At 41.7% G+C, this 23,733-nt stretch overlaps 1 protein-coding gene across 13 annotated transcripts in view; it reads left to right on the top strand.

Moving 5' to 3' along the window:
- Positions 1 to 23,733, top strand: part of CALD1 (caldesmon 1) — a 236,554-nt gene that overhangs the window by 189,726 nt on the left and 23,095 nt on the right. For 8 of the 13 annotated variants that reach the window (XR_012155774.1, XM_073319335.1, XM_073319326.1 and 5 more), the window contains 4 exons: positions 11,457 to 11,603; positions 13,534 to 14,935; positions 15,591 to 15,674; positions 21,790 to 21,950. Coding sequence is in view for 12 of the 13 variants with exons in the window: in XM_073319335.1 (XP_073175436.1) it covers positions 11,457 to 11,603; positions 13,534 to 14,935; positions 15,591 to 15,674; positions 21,790 to 21,950 (1,794 nt within the window). In the remaining variant the exon portion in view is untranslated. The remainder of the gene's footprint in view (positions 1 to 11,456; positions 11,604 to 13,533; positions 14,936 to 15,590; positions 15,675 to 21,789; positions 21,951 to 23,733) is intronic. The other 5 variants (XM_073319384.1, XM_073319429.1, XM_073319417.1 and 2 more) reach the window with 3 other exon arrangements.

The following is a 23,733-nucleotide window of genomic DNA, read 5'->3' as shown; positions in this document are numbered from 1 at the left end:
GGCCTTTGAGCACCCCTACTGGATTGGGCCCTGACCATGATTTAGGCAGCTGAATGTGTATCTTCCCATGGTTTATTGCTGGAGTTTAAGTGGGAGGGAGGCAGCAATGTGCATGCCTAGAGGCAGACACTTAGGCCCAGAGGGAATTTTTATCCTGAAAATTTAGGCACTGAGTGAGTTTAAGTGCCTACAGCATTCGGTGGGAGTTTTGTTCCTCACAGTGGAGCCAAAACTGGGATTTAGATACCTTAAACCCAGATTTAGCCTTCTAAATCTGGGGTTTAGGTGTTGAGTATCTTTGTGGATCTGGGCTCTGCTTCCTAGTCACAATCCTGTTTCACTTTCTGCCCCAGCCTGTAGCTGAGGAACAACCCTGTGTGTGATCCTGCAGTCTGTTTTAATGGAAATTTCCAGAATTTCATAAGTGTAAATGCTGACTGAGAGTGGAAAATGGGCATGTGCCCTCTAATTTGTTACTATCCCAATGATTTTCCCTTCAGAAAGACTGCAGAACTCATTATGTGCTTTCACTCCAATCCCCCCACCAGTTTTTCTTATGTGATTGCACCTTTGCTGAACTCAGCATCGTGGTTGACTGAAAATAGGCTTGTAGCAACAAAAACTTTTTTTCAGCCTTAAATATTTCTGATAATTAGCAACGGTGGCAAGGTAAATTAGTAAAAATAAAACCACATTCAAAAGTTTCACTCTCCCAATCTACTATTTCATAAAAAAATAAAACTGAAGGAATCTTTTCTTAAATTACAAAAGTACTGTACAGGCGGAATCCTGAAATCTTTGCTTGCTTTTTCATTCAGCCTTCCTTACTCAAGCAGACCTCCTGGTGACTTCACTTGGAGTTTAGGCCGAGTAAGAAATCAGTAAAAAGTGAGTTAGAGCTTCATTTATTATTTATTTATGTTACAGTCATGCCTAGAGACCCCAGCCTGATTCAGTGCCCCATTGCACATACCTGCAGTGAGAGGAAAGTTGATGATTTCGTTTGCAGCAATTGTGGGTAATATTGTGAAACAAATCCCGATGTCATGTCTTACTCAGGCTAAAAGCCCATTATTTTCAATGGTCATGTTGCCTGAAAAGGACTGAGTAAGGGTTTGACCTATTGTGGTTTGGAATATGACATTTGTAATAAACCACTAAAAAGTAGAGGTGGTCACATAGAATAGAAAGCAATTTGCTACAGTAGCAACAAATACAGCAATGATCACAATGGCATGCGCAGATGCAGATTAACTTTTACTGTCTTCCTTTGAGATTCAAGCTTTAAATCTTTGTTATGTGCACTTCTTTGAATGGCCCAATATGAATATGTAGGGCAAACTGATTTCTGGGTGAATTCCACTAAGCTTTAGGGAAAGCAGTCATAGACTAACAGTCAGTGGATCAAAGCCCATAAGAAACTTGGCTAATTATTGTTTTCTTCTCGGTTACTGTTGTGTCTTTTTCTTAAAGCCTCTGAATTAAAACAGGTTTAATACTGTACATTGCTCATCTATTGTGGATGAAGTGAAACTGCAAACCATTATAGACTCCACATGTTGAGAGAATTACAAACTTTACTGGGACACTTCCAACAAACCCTTTTATCTCCATATAATATATGTTGGAGGCAAAGTTGACATTATTTCAGTAGCTGAAGGTTTTTACCCTTCATGTTTACAGCCCTGCATGTGATTTGTGCTGAGGTACTCAGAGGCAATTTCCAGAGCTATTTGGATGTGGTCAGAGAATCTGCTTGCATTTCACATTATGAAACAGATCATCAGTTTTCTGCCATGAAAAAATAACAGGGGCACGCATGAGTCATTTTGCCTTTGTACACAATAAGGCAGTGATATGATATGCTGGCTTCAACTGCAAGGTCTGGGTTTTAGGACCTGGATCTAAAGATAAAACAATTGTGTCATCATGAACCAGGGAACTGTGGGGGTGAAAAGGGTGCTGGATATGCCAAATTACCAGGAAAAACTGAGGCCCACATTTCAATGGAGGCCTCTGATTTTGGAAGGCAGGATCTATCCCAGGTGCTTAAGCATAGTTCTGAGCATACAATGCTTACCTACAAACATGTTCCTCCTTTTGCCTTTCTCCTGCTATTAGGCAGGAATGACTAGGTAACCACAAAGTAGCATTCTCGTTAATATGGAATCACTTTCCCCTGTGATCATTGGACTGCTGATCACTTTTTTATACATTGTGCCAAAATGTGAAACATTCTGCTTCCACTCTTTGCAGATTCCCTTAAACGGATGAATGAATCTATTCTTTCCTTAGTTAAGAGCAAGGGTTTAATGCACCACCACATCAAAGGGGAACAAACCTCAAAGAATGATAGATACAAGCTGATCTGTCAGAAGGAAATTTTCTTTCCCATACTTATCTTTTCTCTCACAGAAAAATGCAAGGGGCCAGATCCTCAACTGATATAAAGAGAGGAGCATCTGGCTTAGTATGAGCTTTCATTTATTGCTGTAGTATACCCTATTTAACATTGCCAGTGTTTCATATTGATGCCTAAAATCAGCAAAAATAGGAATCATGAGGAAAAGCAGGATATTCAGGATGCAAAGACTGAAAGAAAAATACTTAGGGCCAGATGCTGATTCCCTTACTCATATTGAAAACATATCTCTACTTAGTGAAAATAATGCCTTTAAAATCAGTGAGGCTACACAAAGTGAATAAGGACATCAGGAATAAGAAAAGCTGCAATTGTGCAGAAGACACAGGTGAGACCACTGTATGTAAAGGGCTGCCATGCTTTTCATTGCCCCTGGAGAGCTGCACTGATGGAATGCGTATGTAGTTAGCCCACCCAGAATATGTCCTCAAGGAAGATCTTTGAAATAGCTAAGAAACTGTTGACAAAAAGACCAAAAATACATGAGAAACAGCAGGGGTATTGGAGAAACAAAAAGGCAAAGTCTTGTCAATGGCAGGAAAATTCATAGTTTTAAAGGCCAGAAGTGTGTTCATTCACTTTGACCTCCTGTATATTACAGGGCATAATAGGAGCCCAAAAATTCAGGAAAGGCATCCAGTCTTAATATGAAGACAGCAAGGGATGGAGAATCCACTGTGATGTTGCACTCTATATGATTTCAGGAAAATATGCTAATGAGTGTGAATATAACGTAACTAGAATATGCTTCATGCAAAAGGTCTCTTGTAAGGTATCATTGCAAAGCTTATAATCTACTGAGTGTGGTCATCCTATTTGTATAAATGTATCACTCTTGTATCTGAAACTAGAAATATGAACTATAACTCTACGGTCCTATTGTAGTTATGCAAAGTGTGGGCCATTGCACATGCAAAGTGTAGTTATACAAAGTGGTGTTTTGGAATCTTGATGGCTCCCATCAACCAGGACAATTGACTGTGGATGGCTCTGTTTGCTTGCAGGCCTTCCTGTGAGTCAGGCTGGGAGGAATGAAGGCTTGGGGTTTCACAGGACATGTGACCATGTCACCTGGTACTGAAATCCATCTTAAACCTGGTGTTTTTCCATTTAGAAGGAGGGGTGGGGACCCAGAGAGACAAAAGATTCCCGCCTTGTGCAAAAGATTTGTAAGGGGGTGAAACAGAACAAAGGGGGCTGCAATCATAAGAAATCCCTTAGCTACCACCTGAGCTGGAACAAGGACTGTACCAGAGGAAAGAATTGTGCCCAGACTAGGACAGCATCCAGTCTGTGATAGAAGCTTATTGAAACATCTCTGAGGGAAGATTTTATCTGTATTCAGTTTTCTTACTGTATTAGGTTTAAACTTGTGTGTTTTATTTTATTTTGCTTGGTAATTCACTTTGTTCTGTCTGCTACTACTTGGAACCACTTAAATCCTACTTTTTGTATTTAATAAAATCACTTTTTACTTATTAATTAACCCAGAGTAGGTATTAATACCTGGACGGGGGAGGAGGGGCGGGGAAACAGCTGTGCATATCTCTCTATCAGTGTTATAGAGGGTGAGCAATTTATGAGTTTACCCTGTATACGCTTTTTACAGGGTAAAACAGATTTATTTAGGGTTTGGACACCATTGGGAGCTGGGCATCTGAGTGTTGGAGACAGGAACACTTCTTAAGCTGTTTTCAGTTAAGCCTGCAGTTTGTGGGACATAGTTCAGATCTGGGTCTGTGTTTGCAGCAGGCTAGCGTGTTTGGCTCAAACAAGGCAGGGTTCTGAAGTCCCAAGATGACAGGGAAAACGGGCTCAGAAGTAGTCTCAGCACATCAGTTGGCAGCCCCAAGGGGGTTTCTGTGATCCAGCCCGTCACATCCACCACTTCCCTTGATAGTTTGTTCCAATGGTTAATCATGTTCACTGTTGAAAATTTGTGCCTTATTTCTCATTTTAATTTGTCTGACTTTAGTGGCCCACCAATGGTTCTTTTTATTATTTTCTCTGCTAAATCCGATGTGAGAAACAAAATCCTGTGAGTCAAATTCAAAAGCATAAGACATAAAGATCTTATTATTAAGTACTAAAATTAATGCACATACAGATAATTATGCTGGCTAAGCCAGGATCCCTATAGTCATGATTCTGAGTTTCCACTATAACCTCCTGCTTTCACTTACACGTCTCTCTGAAACATTAACATTTCTATGCTAGGTCCATACACAAAGGTGAATCTTTTTTTTAAACAAGTTTGAGCAGAATCGTTGCAACTCTTTTTGAGTATGATGGAGTAAGAGGAAAAAATAGAATGTTTCTAGTAAAAAAAAAACGTTACCACACTTTTTAGGTAGGGCGTGAGCAAAACAGCTGAAGTTTGAAACATGAAACTTGACATAAATGTAACTCTCACTGGCAGCTTGTACTTTTGCTAGATTTGGGAAAAAATGGATTGTATTTGTTTATACTCATAGTTTTGAAGTTTGTCTGTCACAATACAAAGTATTTGCACAATAAAACATTAGAAACATATGCAGTAGTAACTATAAATTGACAGAATATCAACAATAACTAGGGTTGCCAACATTGTATGTAAAAATAAAGGACTTTTTTCTCAGCATTTCCTCCCCACCCCTTCTTGAGATATTATTAATTATTACAATAATAATTAATAAGCAGTACTCCACTACATTTGCCAGGGATATTTCTTGCTACTTTTTGCAGCATTCAGCAACTCCTGATCTTGTTGTACAGAGATGATAAAATAAGGGGTGTCTCCTGTAGTAAGGGACTGTTGGCAACCGTAACAATAACACAAAGGGAACTCCCCAACCTGTATAAAAACAGTTCCATCCTCACTCCACCCATCCCCTCAGGAAGAGCCTGAGTAAATAGACAGGCCTTTCAATGAGCACTAAAGGCTAACTAACTCAACTCTGATGGACCCAGTTTGTGAGTTAAGGCTGGTGTCAAGGGTCTTCTACTGAAGTCCCTCCTCTGGCACCAGCCTCCAGCCGTACAGATCTACTGATCCACTCTCTTGGTGTTTAGATACTAACATTCTACATGCCTTAGAAATAAGCTATGCAGATAGCACACATACCAGTACAGTAATTGGATGTATACACCGTCTGATCTCATTCCCCCCGCTGGAACACACAGAGAGAAAGCAATCTCCAAGATGTGCAGGACCCAAACTATAAAACAGTTCAAGATAACAAAATTATAGCCATTTGTAAATAGCTTACTGGACATGTGCAATAGAAAATTTTATTAAGCCTACAGTCGTGCATGTTTGTGCAGCTGGTTCAGTGTGCATTGGTTGGTAGAGTGAGCATGCTATTTCCACCTGTGGCAGTATTTTCAAGGAGAAGAGAAAAAGGCTTACTAGTATATGGGGAGCATGCTGGAGGGAGGGAAGCTGGACCATTTACAAAAATTCAGAAACCTTGGGGCTGAGAGTTTTGTTTTGAAATTGTTTGCACCCCTCTGGCTCCCTGCACCTAGAATCTCTGCTCAGACCCACAGGTGTCTTTTTCATTCTCAGTTTCCCCTCTCTAGTGGAGTGGTGAGACCAGCTTAAGTTTGTCACTTCCCTGTCACATCTGGATTCCTTGGCAATCTCTGCAATTAAGACACCTATTTTCCTGCTTTTGCCAACCACTGAATGAGGTTTGTGACAAGTTGGGTTAGGCTATTGCTGATATTTATTAATATAGTTTAAATAATAACCCTGTAAGGATTTAGAACCATCAGGTTCAGCTTATAAATAATCAGTGGAACTACATGTTTTCATTGCAACCTTCTTCTGCCTCCCCTTCCATTCCCTGATGAATTCCCCACATTCCCTCCTCTTCTTTAATTGCATGTTGTATTAAATAAGCCCGTAAGTTCTTTTTAGGGCAGTGACCACATCTTCCTATGTTTGTACAATGCCTGCTACAGTGGGCCTCCCATTTTGATTGGGACATTTCAGTGCTACCATAATATAGATAAGTACAAGTAATAATAGTAATATAACATACGAGAGCTGGGCAACATTTTTTAAAGAAACTCTAAACCAGAAAGCCTGGGATGAGTTTGAGGTTTGAGCTGATTTGTGGTTCCAAGTGGCAACCAACTGAAGCCTGATTGTATTGAATGGTTATGGCACAAAAGCATTCTAACCTTGGCTGAGATTCCCATTCAGTATTTTAGCTTTATTCAAATCCCAAACTCAAAATAAAATGCAGAGGGTACAAAATCTTTATGAACCAAAACCTGAGAAAGTTTGTGGGAGCCTGTATAAACCAAAACCATGAGTTTCACACACAGCTGTAGTCTACAGATCTGTTATATAAAGTCTGATGATGACACCTTGGCTCTATTGAAGTCAATGGGAGTTTTGCTTTGACTTCAATGGGGCCAGGATTTCATCCCTGGAGGTTTAAAAATTATTCCACCTGTTCTGCAGTGACAAATGTCTGTTTTTGCAGGAACTCAGTGTTAATCAGTAGAATCCACATTGTAGAGTAGGAAATGTCCTGTGGGGCAAATGGAATTTTTGGTTTCCAGTATTCCACACACACCGTAATAAGGTATTATGATAGTAATAAGGTCTTATTACTAATGATTAACAAGAGAGCTACATTAACACACTTCAGGACTTTGACACAGCTGAATGATCACAGATTACAATTTATTTTCCATGTCATAAGCATAGAGAATGTAATCAAAGAAGCAGCCAACTTTCTGCTCTTTTCCTATCATCATGTGAATAAAGAGCTCGTCATCTTTGGTAGAGAGGCAGGAGGCAGTTTCCAGCCATCTTCCTTTCATCTGAATGTTTAATAAGATGTATCAGGTGTCAGAAAGTGTGGAGCACCTGTTGAATGCAAGCTGTCTTCTCACCTTAATATAGCAGAGTAGCTAACAGAATACAGAGACTTACCTGGAAAGAAACACTTATGCAGAACGTGACAAATGGATGCAAGGTTGGTTAAGTGCGGTTTTTGTGGATTCAGCATATCAAAACATCTCCCCAAGGGTGGATTATAGAGAAGTAACAAAGGTTATTATGGTTATCAAATAGCTCTTCCCAGATATGTAGAACTGAGGTCTGGGCCTCTTTATTTTGTTATTTACTATTTGCATTAAAAGTGTGCTAGATGATTGACAGCATAAATGCAAAGACAGGGTTTTCACCCTAAAGAGCTTCCAGTCTAATTTTAGATGTGATGCAACTAGTGAGAGGAACAAACAGTGTGGGAGAGAGAGTGATGAAGGACATGGGTTGCTGCAGTCACATCACATCAGTGAGTACGTAGTTACTCACATACAGTGGGTGCATGTATTGGTGGTTCCACTGGAGATGTTTATGTACTTTTAATGGTAAACTGCAGCGGAAGCCCGGGCTTGAGGCCAGGCTCAAGCCTAACCTCCCTTGCATCTACACTACAATTGCGTTAACCCAGGGTCCCACAGCTCTGCAGGGCTGGAGGGTCCAAGCTCGAGTTAAGCTATTGCTTTGCAGTCCAGACGCAGGCTCGCTTGACTTGGAATCAGCCAGAAGTATCCCACAATTTCATGGGGCGACTTCTTTAGTCTTCTCTATCCCGACAATCTGCAATCCACTCTACTGAAAACAGAAGCCACACACACACACCCCTTTGCCAACTGCAGCAGCTCAGGTCTGCGTTATCCCATTCTCTTCTGATCACCGATCTGCAAGCACACTCTCAGAGAGCGTCCTGAGTTTGCAATGGAGAACGAACCAATCAAACCTTTTACAAAGCGAGGTGCTTTCTGGTAATGTGCAAGGTGGGCAGTAAAGTTTTCCCACAGTGCACCATGATCCTAGGCCTAAAACGGCCACATTTCGGGGAGGGAGCACTTGGGACTCTGGGATATGGTTACTTTGACTTAGGTCGGTGCATTATAGTGTGGATGCCAGAGCCCTAGGTTCAAGCATAGGTTAGAAAAGTCTTAGCAAAGAGTTAAAATACAATGTAGACACACAAGCCCAGGGTTCCCTAACATGAGTCAGCTGACAGAAGTCTCACTAACCCTGGGCTTACATTGCAGTATAGACATACTCTTAGTTGCTTCTTCAGGCATGAGGGAGAAAGAGAGATATTAGGAGGGATTTGACTGAGGCAAGGTTGGTAGTATTTGTGAACTGAATACAGGGGCACTGGAACACTTTTGTATAGTGGGGGATGCTGAGAGCCATTGAGCCAAACTGTAAACCCTGTATATGATGGAAACGCTTCAAGCTTGGGGGTGCAGCAGCACCGCTAGTTCCAGTACCTATGGCTGAATATGGATGGCATTTCATGAATACAGAACAGTGTGGAAAAAGATATGAAAGAAGTAGGAGTGGGAGAAGGCGCTTTATAGTCAGATGAATAGATTGTCAAGCACACAAATGGCACTTAGGTGCCTTACTCCCATTGATTTCCCTATTGCCTAACTCTCTTTGAAGGTCAATGGGAGTTGAGCATCCAAGTTGAAAATCTATCCCATAAAGGATTCTGGAGATATTTTCTTAATACCAAGGTTATTGTTACCAATGCTAATTATATTGTGCCTACCTATTCCCTCCTGCATTTTCAACTGGAGGAGTTTTTCCTCCTATCTTAACTTTTGCACAGTGTGACTGGTTTGTAAAGGCTGCTGTGTTTTATTCCAGAAATAGTTGCATTTCTGAGGTGAGTGAAGTAGTCCATTGAGAAACAGCCTAGAAAGTAATTTGGGACATTTCTGGGTAAAATACGCTACAGAAAACTAAGATACTATTAGTAATTATTGCTATTGCATCTACTAATCAAATATTGAGGAAAAGTAATGAATTCACACACATGCCAACATAAAAGTTAATCTCTACGTGTAGTGTCTGATATCTGATAGTTGTATTGTTTTCATGCATGTACCTATATACTGTAGGCAAGCTATTCGGTATAACATATACACTAGGTGCAGTTAAAAGAGTTACTACCACTTTGAGGGATATTACCAGGGGGGTGGGGGAGTTTACTCATTATTTGTATTATAGGGGCCTAAAAACAGGAAACATAAGTTTTACCCTCATCTGACATATATAGCAGGTTAAGGATATTTTGTTTTCCTTTTTAACTTTTGGGCAGATTGGTGATTTTCAAAAAGGGCATACGGGGGTTTCTTCACTTTTCTGTGTATGAGCCTTCTGTTTGTGTATAGAGGGAAGAGTAAACAACTTCATCATCTTTTAGGGTCATGGTTTAGACATCCCACTAACAAGGTGTGGTGGAAATTGACTCACCCATGCTCATTGCCCAGCTGCCAGAGGCTAAACACAGAACTCCTTTGTCAAAGTATTGTCAGAGCCATAAGAGATGGTTCTCACAGCTGGAGTTCTGACAGGACTAAAAAGATACAAGGCTCCTTGCTGCCAGAGTCTTTCATTATTAAGTGGTCCTTCTGCAATCAGTTTATTCAGTGTATTTGCATCTCAGGGAGAGTCTGCCTCCAGGAACATAGTTAAGACCCCATTAGTTTGTTATTGCTTTCACTTGCTTTCCATTTTAGAACTAAATGAATAGTTGGTACCCCTTAAAATTAATGGCAAATGTCAATGGCTTTTTTTCTGTCTTCCCTGCCCCTTCTCTTCTGCTTTGAACTCTCCTTCCAACCTTGCCACAACACCCTTCATTTTCTGTGATGCGGACTTTCAATTAAAAGGAAAAGTTAAAAGCTCTTGTGGAGAGGGGGGCATGAATCATAGAATCATAGAAATGAAGGCTGGAAGGGACCTGAAGAGGTCATCTAGTCAAGTCCCTGTGCTGAGGTAGGACCAAATATGCCTAGACTATCCCTGACAGGTGTTTTGTCTAACTTCTTCTTAAAATCCTCCAGTGATGGGGATTCCACAACCTCCTTTGGGAGCCTGTTCCAGTGCTTAACCACCCTTATAGTTAGAAAGGGTTTCCTAATAGCTATCTTAAATCTCCCTTGCTGTAAACTTAGCAATTTATTTCTTGTCCTACCCTCAGTGGACATGGAGAACAATTGATCATCATTCTCTTTATAAGAGCCCTTCACATATTTGAAGACTTATCATGACTCCCCTCAGACTTCTATTCTCTAGACTAAACAAGCAAAGTGTTTCACATAGGAAAAAAAATCAAATCCACAACTACAAAATGGGAAATAACTGGCTGGGTGGCTGTACTGCTGAAAACGATCTTGGGGTTATAGTAGATGACAAATTGAACATGAGTCAACAATGTGATGCAGTTGCAAAAAAGGCTAATATCATGCTGGTGTGTAACAACAGGAGTGTCATATGTGGAACCCAGGAAATAACTGTCTCACTCTGCTTGGCACTGGTGAGGCCTCAGCTGCAATATTGGGTCCAGTTCTGGGTGCCACACTTTAGGAAGGATGTGGACAAATTACAGAGAGTCCAGAGGAGAACAACAAGCCTTTGCTGAGGCAAAGTGTTGGTAAGAGGGACATGGGGAGAAGCATGCACTGCTGCTATGCTTTCACAAAGAGTAAGACTGAGAGGAAGCTAACATATGCCAAAACAGATTAGGCCACTGGTTTAATCAGGGACAATATTCTGCTTCCAGCAGTGGCTAATTCATAATGTTTCTGAAGAAGTCATCCCTTCCTCCACCCACTCATTCTTCACAGCCTGTTGTGCAGTGTTGGACGTAGGAGAAAAGATCCTTCCAGATCCTTGCAGGCAGTCAAATTACTTCACTTTTATTTTGCATCCCTTTCAGTCCGGATGAATTCCATTGCAGTAATCTTCTAGGGGAGATGAACACACTGGGCTTTCAGCCTTATGTCTACACTATGGTGGTCTGATCTGAAGCTGTGATGTCAAAGAGAGGAATAATTGAAAAAGCGAAGAAAAATTTTGGCATAAACTTCTGTATTTGAGAATGTCCCTTTAAATCACATGCTTAGCACTACTGAAGGTATCTTTAATGTTGCACAAATCATTCATAAAATATATGAATATATATGATCTTATCTTTATTAACCCCTTTCAAATGATGCATTGCAGACTAGCCTATCAAAGAAATGATGATGATGAGGAAGAAGCCGCCAGAGAACGCCGTCGACGGGCTCGACAGGAGAGGCTGCGGCAAAAGGAAGATGATGATCTAACAGGACAAGTGACAGAGAAACCAGAAGTTAATGCCCAGAACAAGTAAGCCTCTACACAGTTGGTTGTGTATAGATGAATTGGTGGAGTTTTCAGTCCAGGTAATCGATATATTTAGAGCATATACTTCAAGTTTTAGAAATTAAGATCCAGATTCTGCCGGTCTTACTCTGAATTAGACCTTACCCTGTGAGAAGTCCCCCTGGTGTCAAAGGAACTGCTTGGAGATGAAGGTACTACTCATTGTGAGCAAAGGTGGAAGAATTGAGCCCTAAGTATTTCTGTCATTCAAGAATATCTTTGTAAATAAATAAAATTCCAGCAAACCTACAATTATAATAAGACGTTTGTTCATAACCTTTTAAGGAATCATTAATATTCATTATGGCATCAAGCAGATAGGTCAAATCTAGACCTCAATCTGAAATTCACTTCCACTAGCTCCCATGCCTGGTAGATAGAACCCTACTTACTGAGCAGGGGAAAGTTGGGAAAATAGCTATGTTCTTGTTCATGGATGCTAACCGTTTTCCTGTACAAAGCAAAAACATCTGGAAAGGGAAAATTAATATAGATGAAGAGCAATACCACAGCTGTTTGAACGGTTTCAGAGTAGCAGCCGTGTTAGTCTGTATTCACAAAAAGAAAAGAAGTACTTGTGGCACCTTAGAGACTAACCAGTTTATTTGAGCATAAGCTTTTGTGAGCTACAGCTCACTTCATCGGATGCATTCAGTGGGAAAAAAAATGTTTGAAGGAGCCTAGATCCCTCGGGGGACTGGCAATGGAATCCAGTACTGGTACCGATGGCAAGTCAATGGCATGTATGAAATTAGATTGGTAGACTCAGTCCACTTCCTGGTGGACCAGTGTCCGTATCACAATTGCTTTTTTCACTAATTGCTCCCCCACTTGCAGGCAGTCTCAGCAGAGGCCATTTGTACAGAACTGGGGCATAGGTGGGCATGCCTAGCTGTCACAGCTGGGCTCGTGGCCACCAGCCAAGGATGGCCACGAGGCGGAGTCAGTGAGCAGGGACCTGAGTAATCACTAGAGCTGGGATTGGTACGCAAGAGTCAGAGTCAGGCTGGGATGGGAGACCAGATGTAGTAGCAGGATGGAATCAGGAGGCAGAGTTAGGGTTAGGGTCAGGCTCAGGCTGGGGTCAGAGACTGGAGATCAGGAAGCAAGGTTCTGTCCTAAGTCACAGCTGACCAAAAATCCATGTTGTTGCCCAGATAATTTCCTGGGCCACCCTCCAGGGTTAAAAGTGTGCTTTGCCAATCAGAGGTCTGCAATGTGATGTCACTCTAGATAGTGCTCCTTGGATAGGGTGCTATATGCCTCCCAGTGGGAATGTGGCAATGTCAGCTGTCCCAGGCTCTGGGGACTTGGATTCTAATCCTTATACCATCACTGGAAAGAAACAGCCACCTTCCCATTAGTAGAGATGTTCCCATTGAAGTACTTGTGTGTTTTGCTTGAGTAAGGACCTCAGACTTTGGTCCTATATTAAGAGCTTTTAATTAATGAGACTTCATGTTAAGAGAAAGAGCTAGCAGCTTTATTGAACACATCAAGCCAAGATGAAGGTCTCCACAGAACAAACAAAACATTTCCAAATATTCCTCAGGGCTGTCTCTAATTCAGTTGTTCCAAGGCTCTAGGGACCAATCTAATGCCTACATATGTCAATGGAAAGTCTCCCATTGACTTCAATAGGTGTGGGATAGAGTCGCTACTCAGGAGCATGGAGGAAAAGCTTTCTCAGTCATCATTATTATGAAACACCAAATTCATAAAAGGCAGAAATGCCATAGTTATCCCTAGCATTGTTTTGGTAAATCTTTAAAGTATCTAACCTATCCCATTCTAGAGCCATGTGATAATTTTAATGTATTCTATTTCTGGAAAATAACTAAGCAAATGCTTTGTTATGGTACTTGATTAATGCAAAGGTGTCACTTCTGTACAGTGTGGCAGAAGAGGAGACCAAACGTTCTACAACAACACTAACAAACACTCAAGGGGAAGGGGAAGACGATGCTGCATTCTTGGAGAGACTGGCAAGAAGGGAGGAAAGACGCCAAAAGCGTCTCCAGGAAGCCCTGGACCGTCAAAAGGAGTTTGACCCAACAGTCACAGATGAGAGCTTGTCACTACCAAGTGGGAGAGAGATAAACAGTGTGGAAGAAAATGAGACCATGGGGAAAGAGGAAAAGACTGAAACCCGCAGAGGGCGTTACGAGATTGATGAAGCTGAAACTGTCACTACATCGTACCAGAGGAACAACTGGAGGCAAGATGAAGAAGAAGAAGAAGAAAAGAAAGAAGAAAAAGATAAGCAGGAGGTGCAGGAGGAAAAGCCAGAACAGAGAACCATAGAGGAAAATCAGGTAGAAGTAACAATAGAAAAGAAAACAATAGACAAAGAAGAGGGACCGGTGGTATTAGAAGTAAAAACCCTAGATGTCAATGCAGAGAAACACAAAGCAGAGAATGATACGAGTGTCCTACTGGTAGGGGAGCCTAGGGCAGGAGTGGAGGCCATAAATCTAGCTTTAGTTCTAGATCATGAGAAGCTTAGGAATGAAGACGAGGAAAAGACTGAGGAAGAAAAGAAGAGAGCAGAGGAAAGGGAAAGGCTTGAGGCAGAAGAGAGGGAGAGGGTTAAGGCAGAGGAACAAAAAAAAGTTGAAGAAGAAAGAGCGAGAATTGAAGCAGAAGAGAAAAGAGCAGCCCAGGAAAAAGAAAGGATTGAGGCAGAAGAGAGGGAGAGGATTCAGGCAGAACAGCAAAGGGCAGCTGAAGAAAGGGAGAGGGCAAAGGCAGAGGAGGAGAAGAGAGCAGCTGAAGAAAGGGAGAGGGTTAAGGCAGAGGAGGAGAAGAGAGCAGCTGAAGAAAGGGAGAGGGCTAAGGCAGAGGAGGAGAAGAGAGTAGCTGAAGAAAGGGAGAGGGCTAAGGCAGAGGAGAAGAAGAAAGCAGAAGAGAGGGAGAGGGCTAAGGCAGAGGAGAAGAAGAAAGCAGAAGAGAGGGAGAGGGCTAAGGTAGAGGAGAAGAAGAAAGCAGAAGAGAGGGAGAGGGCTAAGGCAGAGGAGAAGAAGAAAGCAGAAGAGAGGGAGAGGGCTAAGGCAGAGGAGAAGAAGAAAGCAGAAGAGAGGGAGAGGGCTAAGGCAGAGGAGAAGAAGAGAGCAGCTGAAGAAAAGGCTAAGCTAGAAGAGGAGAAATTAAAGGCAAAACAAAAGGTAGAAGAGAAAAAAATTGAAGACAAAAAAGTAGAAGATAAACAGGTAAAAGAGAAGAAAATAGAAGAAAAACAGGTAAAAGGGAAGAAGGTGCAAGAGGAAAAACCTCAAACAGTCTCCCTAAGAAAACAGGTACAGTAAACATTTTGCACCAAACGGATGATGCCTGTGATTTGTGAGAAATGTAATGCAAGAAAAAAAATTGGACTGGAATTTACTCACAATTCTGTCCTTGTGTTTAAACTACTAACTCTCTGTTCCATAAATATTTGATTTCCTTTTTACTAAAGCTTTTTGCTTCCACTTATCAATAATGCAATGCATGGCACACTTATGCTTCCCCACCCTGGCTCTGAGATCCTGCAAAGGAAAACCTTGCATGTCAAGATCTCTGCACAATTTAACGCTGCCTTTTCCTGTTGCTTTAAGCCTAGTGCAATAACGCCCGAGGGATGGAAAAGCACAATTCGACACAGGAGATATGTGGGCACCTGGGAAACTCTGTGTGAAGGGCGCTGACTGTAAGTGTATGTTGTTTGAAGCAAGCACGGCTGGGGGCGCTCTCTGCTGGGATAGGTGAACACAGTGGCACGGCAAGGGAGAAGTAAGCACAAAAGTCCAGAGTGGGTGTGGGAGCACAGTCCCTTGCGAGGGGAAGAGCAAGCACAGCTGCACACGGAGGAGATGTGGGCACGGCAGCACAAGACGGGTATGTGAGCACAGCTTTGGCAAATGGGAGGGGACAGGGCTTGTTGTCGAATGACATTTTCATCTTAAAAATAAAAAGGGGGAAGAAAAAGAGGTTAAAGTGGAAGCTAAAAAGGAAAAGTTACCAGACGAGAAACTTCAACCCACCTTCAAAAAACAGCAGGTAATTATGATCTACAAAAATTGATGCTATAAGGAAATGTTCAGGAATTTAAACAAATTCAGCATGGGCCCTTAGCGTAAAGGCCTGAATCAGCAAAACGCTTAAGCACATGCTTCACGTTAAGCAGGTGGATAGTCTCATTGACGTCAATAGGGATGGGACTATTCATGTGTTAAGCATATGGTTAAGTATTTTTCTAATTGGGGCCTTAGGACCAAATCTTGTTTGCCTTACGTAACACGAGTATCCCAGTGACTTCAGTGGGACTCACTCAAGTAAGTGATGCAAGCAAGATTTGGGCCCTGGAGATGGATTTTTCAGGATTGTTCCAACTAATCATCCTTCCCTGGTTTCCTCCACTTTACTACGAACTTTACTCTTGTGACTGAGACCTACTTTCATAATAATCATGGATGCTTCCAGGTCCCTTTGGCCACTTAACTGATCTAACTAATGATTTTTCTTCCCCCAAATAATCCAGTGCCTAATTATATAAACCTTGCAGACCCAAGATTCTTTTTTTGTTTTAAAGAGAAATTCTACAAAATTTACTGCATTGCATTTCTACTGTAAACACAGGAGCTGGTGCCATGGTGTTTTACTGTATGGTAAGTAAATAAGGTTGGGAACCATTTACTCCTCAGATTTGTAATTGGCAAACAGAGAGAGGTGCTTAGTATTTGTGCAGTGGACCTGCTTTTGGCACAATCCTGCAAGGTGCCGAGTGCCTCAACTTCCATTGACTTTAATAGAAAGTTGAGAGTGCTCAGGGCCGTGCAGGATTGTGCCCCTTTGGGCTCAAGCTCATCCATGTGGTATAAAGTAAGCTATAGCCCTGCTGGATGGATATTTAGTAAAGGTAGGATGACCTGCCTATGTATCTGCTTGGAGAACCTGATGGCCAGATCTGCTGCTGCTGTAAATCAGTGCAGCAGGTTTGCACCTGCTGAGGATTTGACCCAATATCTTGGGGTGTAGGAAAGCAGCTAGTGGAACTCAGCATATTACAGGTGATTATTCCCACCCTGAGGATCAGGCCTGATAGCAAACGATGCTACAGACTTTTCTGGAGTGCAGTGTCCAGTTTCGGATACTTCAATTGAAGATGGACATAGGTGAGATTGAAAAGATCAAAGAGGGCAATGAAGAAGGTAGAAGAATGTTTATAATTCATATGAGGAGAGTTTGGTAAAATTAGGATAATTTAGCCTGCAAAGGAGAATAGTTAAAGGACTCTTCATGGAGATACTTACGATAGTGAAGGTTAAATTAAAAACTGAACAGTCACTCTGATTGCCTCACAAAACCGAGGAAAGATTTACTCAATGAAATGAGGGCAAGGTTGGGAGTGACCAAAAGATGTTACAAACTGATGACAGTTCATTAGAGTGAGTGAACAGAAATGATTCTCTGACTAGTTCCTAGAAGTTAGGAATCCACATCTTCAATGTCACTACTGTTGCTCCTAGCAACAATAGGCTTGGCTTGGCTTGGCTTGGCTGCTGGTAGTCACGGCGTCAAGGTCAAAGAATGCGTGTAAAGCAAATGCAAGGAAAATATTCCTTCACAACAAGGAGTCAGCCTGTGGAATTTACCACCACACAAAATCAGATCATACTGGAGATTCTTTTAAAAAGGGGCTGGATAAATATATGACCAATAATGTCAATTTCACTTGGCCTCGCTAGATTTTCATCCTGCACAGTGCTGAGTGCCCTCAATTCCCATTGAAGTTAGTCGGAGCTGAGGATGCCCTGCATCTCACAGGACCCCCATGAGTATAGACTGCAAGAGCGAACCCTTAAAGATAATGGCCAATATTCTCAGAAGGGATTAGAGATTTTGCATTCCTCAGTTTTTGGATGCTCAATTTAAGACACCTTTAAAGGGCTTCATTTTTGGAAAGTGCTAAACACCCACCTCCCAAAAGGTGTCTCAAGTTGGACACCCAAAATCATTAGTCCTTTTGAAAAATCTTGGCCATCGCTTTTTGGCTTAGGACAAGAATGATATTCTCACTACTGCAAGATGAGCAGCCTTTCAGTACACTCCTGCCATGACAGTGATACACAAAATTCAACAAAGCCTGTATTTTGACAAGTTATGTAGTTATTAATAGAGTTGCGAGACTGTAAGCCTGACTAGATCTGGGGGCGTTCTTCTCCTCTCTCTGTTACCTCAGATTTATGCCTGTGTACCTGTGTTACACCAGTGCACATCCACTTTAAGTGAGATCAGAATCTGGCCCTCACAGTGTAGGTTAAGCTCAATTTAGCAACCAAAAGTCTGGCTGCTTCTTTGAACTGTCCCAACATTTGGGTCTGCAAAACTGGTCTGGAAAGTTCATCAGAACAAGTTTTCTCATGACATGAGACTCCTGGTATGTCCTGCTTCTGGTTTGGCTAGACAGGCTGCAAAAGCAGCCTTTTCTCATGGTATAAAGGTATCTCTACTTTGATAGAGATGGGCCCCAAACCTAAACCTTAGAGTACCTCTACACTGCAGCTGGGCATGCACTTTCCAGCTTGGGTGGACAGAGACACAGTAGCTCTTCTTGAGCTAGTACACTAAAAATAGCAACGTAGCCAGCGGTAGCACAGCAGCTTGGGCACATACCCAAGGGGGTATGTGTGGGTTTCTACTCAGGTGGCTAGCCTGAGCTGCCACCCATGCTACCCTGCTATTTTTAGCACACTAGCCTGAGCAGAGCTAGTGGGTCTCTGTCTGCCCAAGCTGGGAATCCTGCTCCCAGCTGCCACCTAGAGATAGCTTTAGATGCCCACAGCTTTTTGGGGCATTCCAAAATTGAACCCAAATCAGGAACCAAAGTTTGCCATCTCTATAATTGACAGAACCAAAACTTTGAGGTGTTCAAACTCTGGGTGGAAATGTTGCATCTCAAGTTCTAATTTACATTCCTAGCAGGAACCTGGAGATGGAGAAATGGGCAAAAATAAAAATAGCCGAACAATTTACAAACCTCCAGAAAAATTTCAGTCACGTTCAATTTGATTTGAGGGTCAGGATCTGTGGGAGGAGATGGGCTGTGTTTTTTGAAGATACTACTGCAGGTCTGATCTAATTCCACTGGAATCAGTAGGAGCCTTTCCATTCCTTTCAGTGTGAGATATATTGATCCCTAATTCACTGAGATGTGTAAGCATACAAAAATGTTTACTTCTGTCACTTTTAGGGTGCACTGCTATGAAAGGGGCTGTTCTTGCTTCTGTTGAAGTCAATGGCTGTTCTGCCATTAAAATTAACAGGAGCAGGATTGGGCCCTAAACCCTTGAAGTGTTTCTCTGATAACCTATTTTATCTTCCTTTTCTTTTTAGTCAAAAAGCCCACTTGTGTTTATTATTTGTGTGTGTGTGTCCCTGCCCTCCCCCACCCCCTCACACACTTGGTAAGAAACCATAATCTTTTAAATCAAATCCTATTAGCCCATGAAAAGGGATTCCCTAGCCTATTAATTCTAAAAGCGTATTTTTTTACTATTAGTTTTCTTAGCAATTTCAGTTAAGATGTAAGATACACTACCTGCCCCAGCTGGGACTGCAGCTCAGGCAGCTGACATACTGGGTTTTTAATGAGATTTAGAAGGGACTTGATGAAAATCTCATAAAAGGAAATTCTGCCCTTTCAAAATCCCAACACAGAAGTCCTGGCATTTGAAATCCTGAAACAATCAACACCCCAGGTCTCTAAATCATTCAGAAAGGGATTGAGTAGTGCAGGGGATTGCTAATGAGAGCCAGAGCTTTTTTCTGTTATTACATCACTGGTTCAAATCTTGCCCAGATTGGGAGTGACCAAAAGACATTACAAGCTGATGACTGTTCATTAGAGTGAGTTAACAGAAATGATTGTCTCTGACTGGTTCCTAGAAGTTAGGAGTTCACATCTTCAAAGCCGCTACTGTTGCCCCTAGCAATAATAGGCTTGGCAGCTGCTAGTCACAGCATCAAGGCCAAAGAATCCGTGATCATGGAAAGGGAATTCCCCTCTTACCTATTAACGTGATTCCACTTGGTCGTAGCTGAGGGTATGTCTACTGCACAAAAAGGTGTGTTTTTAACTTGGGTTACCGAACTGGGGTTACAATAGCAGTGAAGACCCCATCAACTCAGCTTCTAACTCAGGTTAGCAGCTCAGGTTTAACCCCAGTCTCCACTATAGGCTCGAACTTGAGCTGCTAACCTGAGTTAACAGCGAAGATGCTGCAACTCGACTTTTAACTCGGGTTAGCAGCTGAAGTTAAAACCTATAGGGGAGCCTGGGGTTGACGTTGAGCTGCTATCGCAAGTTAAAAGCTGAGTTGCTGTGTCTTCACTGCTATTTTAACCGGGGTTAGCTAATCCAAATTCAGAATACACCATTTTTTTGCAGCGTGGACATACCTTGAGGCTCATTAGCAGGGCAGTATAGGGGAAGCGTGCATTGCTGCTGCCTATTCTAAGGACAGAGCAGTTTTCTCTCAGAATTGTATAGCCGGCATCTGTCACCAGAAGCAAATTCACGCAGAATGTATGAAAACTCATCCCCTCCCACCCACACACACTTGCAGTCCACACCACATGATAGCTGTCACTTGTGGTACTGGCATTGTATGAACAGCACTTAATGCCAGCTCCAGGCAGAACAGGTCTTAGGGGTTCAAGCTGCGCAGTCATGTCAGGTGCTTTGTAAGCGCTCCCCTTCTCCCCATGAGGCTCCTGCTTTTGAAAAGTGGGAGGGGATGCCTTGGAGGTTGGCTATTGAAAGGTGCATTGAGCGGAGGAAGGATAGAAATAGTGTAGTGGGCTTTTCCACTAGACGCAGCTTGGAGTACTTTTTTAAAAAAAAATCTGTCCTAGAATAGGATGATTTATTTTTCTCTTCAGATCAGATGGAAGGGCAATAGGATGCAGAGTAATATAGGTACAGCTTGCTAAAGGTTTTCAGACAATTCTCCAAATAAATGATATTCAGGCTGCCCACCAGAGCATTTCCCAAATATGGCAAAGCTAAAGGCAAAAAAGGAGATCTTCCTTGGGTTAACATTGGTATTTTCCTCCACTGCTATTGAAAGCTTGTTTTGGCTGCTGGTCTAGCTAATTTACTTAGTGGGAATAATTCTGTCCACAGAACAGAAGAACTGAAATCAATTGCCATATCCTGCACTTTCCATCAGCATCCAACCATGACTCAGCATGCTGGGGTCAGGCCATCAGTGGCGATAATAAATAATTTTCAGTCCAGAATTTTCTGGGTGGGGATTAGAGAGTGAAACTAGTGCATAATGATTCTGGATCTTAGTCAGACTTATGTCGGGCAAAGGCTTGTAGGGGAAGGGGGGGAATCTTGCCTTAATGTTTTCAGAGAAAACATCTGCTTCTTCATAGGCGTAAGAGCTTCACATCCAACAGTATCCTCCTCCACTAGTCACTGTTTAGACTGGGGTACAGGTGATGATAACCCCAGTTATACATTTATCAAAGCAAATATTGCTATGAAACATAATTTTTAACTACTTGACTATTGCAAACTTTACTTGTAATAGCTAGGTAGTATGCACCTGCTATGACACAGAAAGTCCTAGGTACATCCGTATAGCACATACCTCCTGTGCCGTTGACTGTATTGGCTACATCCTCATAGCATGCACTTGCTTTGTGCAAATCAATTTAAGATTATATTATTTCTATTGCAGTAGCGCCTAGGGCCCCAACCAGACAATCCCTGCCACAGAGAGCTCAGTCTATGATTTAGACAATACACAACAGGTGAATAAACAGACACATGAGCAGGAAGGGGATGGTGGGCAAGGTAGTGGTAGAGACTGACTTGATTGCATGAGAAGTAAGGATGCTTGAGATTTCCAAGGCCACAGCAGATTTGCACACAGTGTAGATGAATTCAGCTGCCTGCATATTTAACATAGATCAGAAGGCGAGGGTGGTTGCAGGCCACATTTTAGAACTTGACAACCTATTCCTGCCATACAACATTTGAAGACAGTTGCTCAGTTGCCCATTGATGGTGGAAAACTTGTTTTCCTTTTCAGTCATCCACAATGTCTAATTATGACTTTTTGTTTTGTTTTTGGTTGTACGCTTTCTAATATCTCCCAAGCAGATCAAAGACGACAAGGCTAATAAGGACAAAGCACCTAAGGAGGAGGTGAAGCCTATCTGGGATCGTAAGAAGGGATTTCCTGAACCAAAGCCACAGAATGGAGAGCGTTTCCAGGAACCTACTACTCATAAACTTAAACATACCGAGAATATTTTTAGGTAAGATACACATTAACACTAGATTTGTTTATATCAGAGTAGAGCTGTGGGACTTGTTGCCTTTTATGGGTCTCTGTTACCATACTTTTAGCTGTGTAGTACAAGACTTAAATTTCCAGCATCACTGAAGGTTGTAATATTCAGTGGCTCCTTAGAAATAAATTCAGGATCTCAAGCTATTTTATAGTGGACTGCTGCCCACCTCACTGTAGTGGGGAAATGAGAGACTCATAGCAGAGTAGTAAACAATAAGCAAACAACTAACCCCCTCTGTGGGGATCAGTCATTTGCTTTTACCATACTCCTGTCATCTACTAGGCATTTCTTAATGAACTTCATCTTTTCATAGTCTACATTAAGAGTCAAGAGTTGTGATTTTATACCCTAGTGGCACAGGTGCCTGACTCTGAGTGAGATAACCCATTGCCAATTACACACCTGCTTTTAATTACACCCTATATAACCAGCTAGGAGCAGCCTTGCCTCCTAGGATAGCTCTTTTAAGAGTTGATCTTTTGGTTGTTTGCTCTAGCAAGCCTTGAAGCTAATGATTTCTGCACAAAAGAGTGATTATTTGGTGGAGTGAAAACTACATCCAGCCACACTGTTCTGCCTTTTTAAGAAAGATCTTAATGTGGTTTAGCGAGATAAGAAAATAAAACTGTCTCTGAGGCTTCTGCTACAGTTGGAAATCTAAAGGTAACTGGTTTATGGGGAGAGATTTGGAAAGGCTCATCTCTGCTACAAAGTGGGGAAGCAAGGGGGAATAAAAGCAAAGAAGTGGAATAGACAAATAAGTTAGTAGTCTTCATTTATTTCTTCTAAATCTCTCCTTCCTGTTGCTACTGAAGTAGGTAAAGACTTTAAGCTCCCTAGTCAATTTTCTAAACAGTGGCAGATGGAATTTTTGTGCATCCTAGCATTCCCCTAATGGTTCCTATGGGGAAACAAACTTTTCAAAAGTAAAATAATTCAAAATCCTGTATAACTAGGTTGTCGTATAACATCGGGATGGAATAGCAGGACATGAGTCCTGTTAGTAATTGTTCTGTATACTCAGGTCAAATCACCACTAACATGAGTTCTGTTTCTAAAATATGTATATAACTTTTTTCACTTGCTTTATTTCTTGTTAGAGCTAAGGACTTATTTGAAAAACTTCAAATGGGGTTTCTACACTCTTTCCCCACCCCACCTTAGGAGGAAAAAAAGTTTGGTGTCTAGTCATAGGACTTTAGTTTGGGACTACCTGTAGTCTCATTGTCCATAAACAAGATAGTAGCAAGAGATTAAGAGACTCAAAAGATAAGTCTAAATGGCAATGATGAGAAATAAAACTTCTTAAGACCAACTGAGAAATCTGAGGCTAAAGAGAAATATTGTCTGTCCCACCTTTGTCTCTGTCACTGACAGAATATTTAGAAAGCTTTATCTTTGTGGTTTCCCTTTCCCACCTCCCCACTCTCATATGGGAGTGCAAAAATCCTAAGCATGATGTAATGCATTTTTCACATTGTTCTGTCATTTTGTCTCTCACAAACCATCTTATTTCTCCTTCTGTGTGAAGGCTAGCAGTTGGCTTCTTTTTCTTAGCACCAAATAGGCACTTCTGAAAGCTCTTCTTCAGTCTAGATTCTCAATTCTGATTTCTTGATTTTGGCAGCAAGGGGCTGAGATTCCCGGAATGTGCTGAAAGCAAAGAGGCTCAAGGAAAAAAATATGAAGAGGATAACTGCCAATTATTGTTCCCTACTAGAGAATATGCAGAAACAGCAGAGGAAGA

This window comes from Lepidochelys kempii, chromosome 1 (genome assembly GCF_965140265.1).
Source record: "Lepidochelys kempii isolate rLepKem1 chromosome 1, rLepKem1.hap2, whole genome shotgun sequence".
Taxonomy (NCBI): domain Eukaryota; kingdom Metazoa; phylum Chordata; order Testudines; family Cheloniidae; genus Lepidochelys; species Lepidochelys kempii.
The sequence above is the reverse complement of the archived record's forward strand: the minus strand, read 5'-3'. Positions and strand labels throughout refer to the sequence as shown.